This window comes from Coptis chinensis, chromosome 1, assembly GCF_015680905.1.
Source record: "Coptis chinensis isolate HL-2020 chromosome 1, ASM1568090v1, whole genome shotgun sequence".
Lineage (NCBI taxonomy): Eukaryota > Viridiplantae > Streptophyta > Magnoliopsida > Ranunculales > Ranunculaceae > Coptis > Coptis chinensis.
The window spans coordinates 52,799,920-52,807,107 of record NC_141456.1 but is presented as its reverse complement, the minus strand read 5'-3'; the positions used below and the strand labels follow the sequence as shown (position 1 = coordinate 52,807,107).

At 47.3% G+C, this 7,188-nt stretch overlaps 1 protein-coding gene across 1 annotated transcript; it reads left to right on the top strand.

Moving 5' to 3' along the window:
* Nucleotides 1-1,451: 1,451 nt before the first annotated feature.
* Nucleotides 1,452-2,024, top strand: LOC147524512 (uncharacterized). Its single transcript, XM_086575247.1, has one exon. The coding sequence runs from the start codon at nt 1,452-1,454 to the stop codon at nt 2,022-2,024; it is 573 nt and encodes a 190-aa protein (XP_086431373.1).
* The last annotated feature ends 5,164 nt before the right edge of the window (nt 2,025-7,188 follow it).

Here is a 7,188-nt window from a genome sequence, read left to right as displayed (position 1 = left end):
GTATTCTCATCACTGAAATTGAAATCTTATTTCGAAGCTCATTCCGTGGTGGTGATAACGAACCTGCCTCTCAAGCAGGCGTTGAGGGCGGAGAAGTCAGGAAGAATGCTGAAGTGGGAAGTAATACTCGGTTACACTGAAAAATGATGCATCGAACCGCGGAAAAGGCACAAGCGATGGCGGAGGTGTTAGCAGAATTCCCAGCTGAGGACCCAACGTGGGGAGAAGAAATGGTCATGGATCGCGAAGGAGAGCTTAACCACGACCCATTGGATCCATGGGATGCGTGGAATGGTTGGAGAGTTTTCGCGGATGGATCGGCTACAGATACAGGGAACGAAATAGGCGTCGTCCTGGTGACTCTTGAGAACAATAGGCTGGAATTGTCGATGAAACTGGGATTTGCGGCTTCCAACAATGAGTCTGAGTACGAAGCAGTGATAGCAGGTTTGGGTATGGCCCAAGATTTAGGAGTGAGCGAACTGTCTGTTTACTCGGATTCTAACCTGGTGGTGTGTCAAGTGAATGGAGGATTCATGGCTCGCTGCCCAAGGATGGCGAGATACTTGGAAGTCTTGCAGAGAAAAGCACGTAAGTTCAAGAATATTAAGTTTGCTCATTTGAACCGCGGTGAAAATAGACATGCCGATGCATTGGCATATGTCGCCGCATTCGATACTACGGGAGGACGCGAGGGAAGATCTATTGAAGTAAAGGGTGTTGAGCAAGCCTAGTACCCGCGGAAGAGGAAGATGTCGCCTTTGTCACGATATGGAGTCGGTTGGATAACACCCATCAAAGCTTTCTTGATGGGAGTGGAGATAGAAAACAAACGGGGAAAAAGCGAGAATGGAGCAATTGAGCGGAGATACACTTTACCGATGGGGATCTGTATAGAGAAGTTTTGGCCCGGACCAATGCTAAAATGCATAGGGCGCTGCAGATTCAAGAAGTTCCGGGCCGAGGTGCATGAAGGCGTGTGGGGAAGTCATTTGCGGGGCCGCGACCACACACCGATTGATCTCACAGGGGTATTTTTGGCCACATATGAAAAGGGATGCAGTAGGATATGCAAAAGGGTGTGAAAATGTCAGAAATTTGCACCGCTGATACATGCTCCAGCTGAGCCATTGCACAGTGTGTTTAGTCCGTGGCCATTTACCATGTGGGCGATGGATATAGTAGGGCCCCTACCAACGGCAAGCGGCAAGAGGAGATTTATGTTGGCAGCAACCGATTATTTTACAAAGTGGGTGGAAGGAGTGGCACTGCAACAAGTCAAGGAAGAAAATGTGAACAAATTTCTGTGGGAAAATATAATTTGTAGGTTTGGATTGCCCACATCTGATCATCGCGGATAATGGAACCCAATTTCTGGGGGAAAGGCACGAAAGTTCTTGGGAGGCATTTTAAGGTGAAGCGGGGGTTCTCCGCCCCATACAATCGAGGGAATGGACGAGGTAGAGGCTTCGAACAAAATCATAATGGATATTCTTAAGAAGAAGCTGGAGGAGCGGAAGGGAGCATGGGCTGACCAGTTGCATCATGTGCTATGGGCTTACCGCACAACACCGCGAACATCTACAAATGAATCACCATTCACAATGGCGTATGGAGTAGAAGCCGTGATTCCGGTGGAAATGATAGAGAAATCAACAAGAACCAGCGCAATGGAGTCAGGCAAAAATGAGGGGATTCTGACCACGGAGTTGAACTTCATAGAGGAAAAAAGAGAATTGGCGCGCATTCGTCTGGAAGAATATCATCGGAAGCTACAGAGACAGTATGATAAAAAGATGAAGCCGCGAACTTTCAATGTATGGGATCAGGTGCTGCGACGGGTTACGCCGGCCACCAGGAAGGAGAACGACGGCAAACTGGGGCCTAATTGGGAGGGACCATATGTCGTGACGGAAAAGGGAACTTCTGGGACTTATAGGCTACGGACTTCAGCAGGGAAAAAGATTGATAAACCGTGGAATGTAAGAATGTTGAAAATTTACCGTAGTGAAAGCCTTGTTTAGTTTACTAGTAAGATGTGTGAGTCGGAATGTAATCTTTGGTACATTATATTTTCATCCATGAATAAAGAAGTCCTTCCTCTTGTATCGTTGGTATGGAAAGCGAAGGAAGTTTGACATCATTACTCTAAATCAAGTTGGGGGCAATTCGAGTTGCCCTCCGGGCTTCACAGCCATTTTTGAGAAAGTGGGGGGAGGAGCCCTTCGCGGACTACATGTCGAACCAAGCAGCGGGGGGCAGGCGGGTTGCCCCTCCAGCTTGCCCCACAGCCGTCCGGAGAAAGTGGGGGGAGGAGCCGCCCGCGGACTACAAGTCCGAATCAACTTGGGGGCAAGTTGGAGTTGCCCCTCCGGGCTTACAACCGTTTGAGAAAGCGAGGGGGAGGAGCCCGCCGTGGACTATATGTCCCGAATCAACTTGGGGCAAGGCTGAAGGTTGCCTCCGGGCCTCCAAAACCATTTGAAAGCGGGGGGGGGGGGAGGGGAGCCGCCTTCCCGGACTACAAGTCCGAACCAACTTGGGGGCAAGCTGAGTTGCCCCTCGGGGCTTCACCGGCCGTTTCGGGGGAGGCCGGGGGAGCCTTCGCAGGGACTACAAGTCCGAATCTACGCAGGAGGCAAGCCGAAGTTGCCCTCCGGGCTTCCAAGCGGCCGTTTGAGAAAGCGGGGGAGGAATTTTGCGGACTACACGTCCGAATAGACTGGGGGCAAGCTGAGTTGCCCCTATAGGCTTCACAGCCGCTAGAGAAACAAGGGGGAAGAAACCCTTTGCGGACTATCGTCCAAATCAACAAGATTGTACGAATAAGTGTCCCATCGAGTGTCACGGCTTAATACTTACACTCATATGGGGCACCTCGCAAATTTTGAGTACAACTCAATTGAGAATAAAATATATACAATGGTAAAGAGAAGAACTCTAGACTGCAAAGTGATTAACATTGAAGACCTGCTGGCCATTCCCAGAAACCAGGTGAAATAGATGGTACATTCAAACACTGTCAAAGTGGGAATCACAAAATCTCAAAAGTACAAGGAAGTACATTTTATGTACAAAACATCAATAAGAATTCCTAGAAATTACTGAGGCCCTTCGCCCACATTCTGGTGAGCAGGCACTGATTCCACCTCACCGACAGAAGGAGGGGGAATATCCACGATCATGGGGCGGGCTTCACGTAAGTGCGGCTTGGTTGTACATGGGACCGAGAAAGGAGCTGAAGTCGATGCAACGGTTGGAGGGCGCGCTATTGGAGGATCTACACTCTGAACAGGAAGGAGGTGACCAGCCGCGGAGAGTTCCTCGAGCTGATGTTTAAGCTCGCGGCTAATCTTCTTCTCCGCAAGGCTACGAAAACGGTCTGCGGCATCTTGAACAGCTTTATCTACGGCGACCTGAGTGGCAACCTTAGCTGCCTCTTTCTGGCTCTCCAGTTTGGATGAAACACCTGAAACATAGTCACGGTGCTGCTCTTGAGGACTTTGGCGCCTTTTGGGCCTTCATGGCCACAATACGAAAAGCATCTTGATCTTTTTCCAACGCAGCATATTTGGCCTTCCAGCCGTCAGGTCCTTCAATCTCCTGCTTCATGGTCACCACGACGAGTCGGTGTTGGTGAGACCTTGATCATATAACCAATATCCAAGCTCGGTGAAAAGGGTAACGGGTTATCAAAGTGTTAAAAGACTAAGAAGATGCAAAGACGAGAATAGTACCTTTTCCCCAACCATGGTATATGGATGTTCTATGAGATGCAAAGCTGCGGAATCACCGTATGCTTGATCTTTGGGCAGATGAGAACCGAAGAAAGAGATCAGCGACGGAGGGATTGTCGGGGCGAGTCGGCGTATAGTTGCCAGCGATCTCTAGCCCTCGAACTCGAGGTCGCCATATATCGAACGCGCAGTAATCACTGACCCAGATGGCTGGGAATTTATAGAGGGACGGCGTCTGCGAGGTGGAGGAGGCGGCAAGGCAGCGAGACAAAGAAGAAGGGGTTGGCGGGCTGCAGTCCCTAGCCTTAACAGGGAGGGCTCTTAGCGGTAACTTCGGGTTCATCCCCCTCGGAGTCACTATCCCACAATTTGAGGTTAGAAGAGGCCATGGCAGCTTCTTGAACTGGGGAGGAAGGTTGATCTAAGTCGTCTTCCCAATCCGCTACAGCAAAGTAGGAAGAGGGGGCGGTATATGGAGCAGGGGGATGGGCCTTGGGACTTGAGCGGCAAAACGTTGGGCTACGGCTCTGGAATGCGATATCTTGTTAGTATACTTAAAAGATTTGTAGGGCTTTCTCTTTGGGCGAGGAGAAGGTTTGGGGAGTCTCTCTTTGGGAGGGGCTGGGCGATAAAGTGGACCTTGATACGGACCAATATTTTTCAACGAAGGATCAAGGAGAAGAGGATGGCCCTTTTTGGATCTATGACGAGGGACTTCACTCGTTCACTTCCCAAGTCGCGGAGTTTTTGAAAAAATAGTGAGTAGACACCGTTGTAAAAGTTTGGATCGCGAATCTGGTCTCCAACCTGTGATACAAAAGAAAGACAAGTTAAAAGTAAAGTTAGGAGCGAGCACGCTTAATAAAAAGTTTGGCACCACCAAAGAAAACCGAGATGCCTTAGAGAAACGTCGGAGGGAAGATCGCGGACGAGAAAACTACGGACACATATAACGGATAATGATGCCACACTTTATCGAGGTAGTAAGGTGGAGGATAAAGGACTTATTCTGCGGGCCGGTACGAAGAAAGACTGATATCCTACACTACCAAATTTGGTACTCTTCTTTATATAGTAGTGAAGCTATCATATCGCTCAGAGTTGGATTTTGGGAGAATGGGTTTTGTTGTAATGATCTGCGGCATATAAGATCGCCTAAAAGTTACCAATGCCTTGGCGGGGGATGTTGAAGTGGTTACATGCGCCGACATCAAGGAGGAGTTAAGGAAATCCTAAATCCGGCCATTATCGATAAAGCCCGGTTGCAATGAGACAAACCAGGACCGCGGTGGGACTAGATGCGGGGAAATGGGAGGCGCGGTGCGTGCTCAAGGATCACGTTGGCGGGGATGCCATAAGCAGCTTTAACTGCGTCTAAGTTGGGCCTACAGCGGTAGGATGGGGGGAGAGGCAGAGTGGCTTTCCTTCCTGAGGTGGAAGGTTCCGCGACAGGGCTAGCAGAGCCCGAAGCCGCGGAGTCAGATATGTCCACGGTGTGACCGCTAGATCTGGGAGCGGAGGACTCCGATCCATCAGGTCGGGTAGTTGAGGAACTCGCCGATTCGGACTCAGACATGACAAAATTAAACAACGGAGAAGCCCTAAACCAGAAGAATAGGCTATGAAAAAAATAGGCTATGGAGGAAGAGAAATCGGAACAATGACAAGAACTAAGGGGTGGAAGACAAACCTGAGGAGCAAAGCGGCAAATAGCAACGAAAGGGAAGTTCGAATCTTGCCAAATCAAAGACCCACTGAAGATGAAGAACAGGAAGAAACGGGAAGAACCGGAAGAAGAGGAAAATGAAAAGGTTAGAGACGAGTTTAGGGGTTTTGAAGGAAGAGAGAGGTTTGGGCGGGATATTGATCGACAAGGGCAAAAGAGTTATTTCATTTGGGAAAAGAACCAAGAAACAAAGGGACACATGGGGCCTTGAAGAATGGAAAAGTAGGCTCGAGGTCGCGTCGCCCGAAATAGCAGGCTCGATGCACATCTTGGATCGGACATCGAGATATAATGATAAGCGACGCGTGCCATGGGTGCGATACCCGCATGTAAAAAGAAAGGGGAGATTTTTTTCGGTCTAAGTAGTTTATCCGCGGACTTAAAACGATATCGCGAGAACATCAAACGGGACCCGAGAGGGGCATCACAGATAGGGCGTATTCATGACACATGGGGTTATAGGTGGCAAGTGGGTGAATTATGCGAATAGCGAAGAAGAAACCTAGTGTAACGGATCGTAATCATGACAATACAATTGCGAGAGCTACCCTATGACGGGCGAGAAGGAATGGAGCGACGGATCAAGCCAGCGAACGAGATATATCGCGGAACCTAGTAAGGCATAAAGATTCAGTGAAGTATCGGGGCCTAAATGGATGTGGATTAAGGAAAAAGGTAGGAGGAACACGGTAGCGGACATGATACTTAGAGCGGTTGGACAATAGGGCAGGCGTGGGACGAAAAAGATCATGGAGAGCGGTTAAAGAAGATGGAGCGGTTGGAGAAAGAAGCGGTTATGGGATATATATAGAGCAACATCGATTGAGAGGAAAGGGAAGAAAGAACGAAAAAAAAAGAGAGAGAGTAAAGAGATATCTGTGATCTCGATTGGTTTAAAATTTGATCATACAAATATCAATCCGATCCACAAAATCACAAAGCCGAGCGTCAATCATCACATTTAAAAGCAAACCCCAAATCTCAACCAAGCTAAATAAATTGAGAAAAATAACATTCACATAGAAATCAATCAAATACTAACATATGAAAAAGTAAATGCCCAACTTTAAAAAAAACACTAGGTTTAAGAATTGGTTTTGATATTGAATATTAAGAAAAAAAAAAATAATCGGAAAATATAGCATAAAAGCAATAAGGTTTCCTAAAAAAAAAAAAAGGCGATGAACAACTCATGCCTTGGAGCAAATATGAAAATGGAGAAGAAAAGGCTCTACGCTTGGTGTAGGGAACTTCCGGGTATCCCCGATCCTCCTCCTACGGGCCTTGTGATTCAAAAAGCTTTTACCGGTAGAGAAGGGATGAGATGATTATGAGTTAAGGTTAAAGCACCGGCACTACCTACATATCTCCTTGTTTATTTTAGAGAATCAAAACCTATCTTGTGTAGTTCCTAAGAGCTTAATCCCCTATATTTTTATATAGGAAGAGCTTTGAGAGTCATAGGGTTAAGGTTGTCCTCACCGCCAGAGTTGTCACCTCAAATTTCCAGAAAATTAAAAATAGGAATTATCCACACCCTATTCCATCTTCCTGAAATCGGGATGAAAGAAAACCCTAATAACCCATTACCAACCACCGATATTAAAATATGAGATCAAATTAAAACCAAAACTAACAACTCTTAATGTACAAATTCAAGAATTTACTAAACCATTCTATTACATCTATTTCAAATCAAGACTTTATACTTCATAAAACTTATAC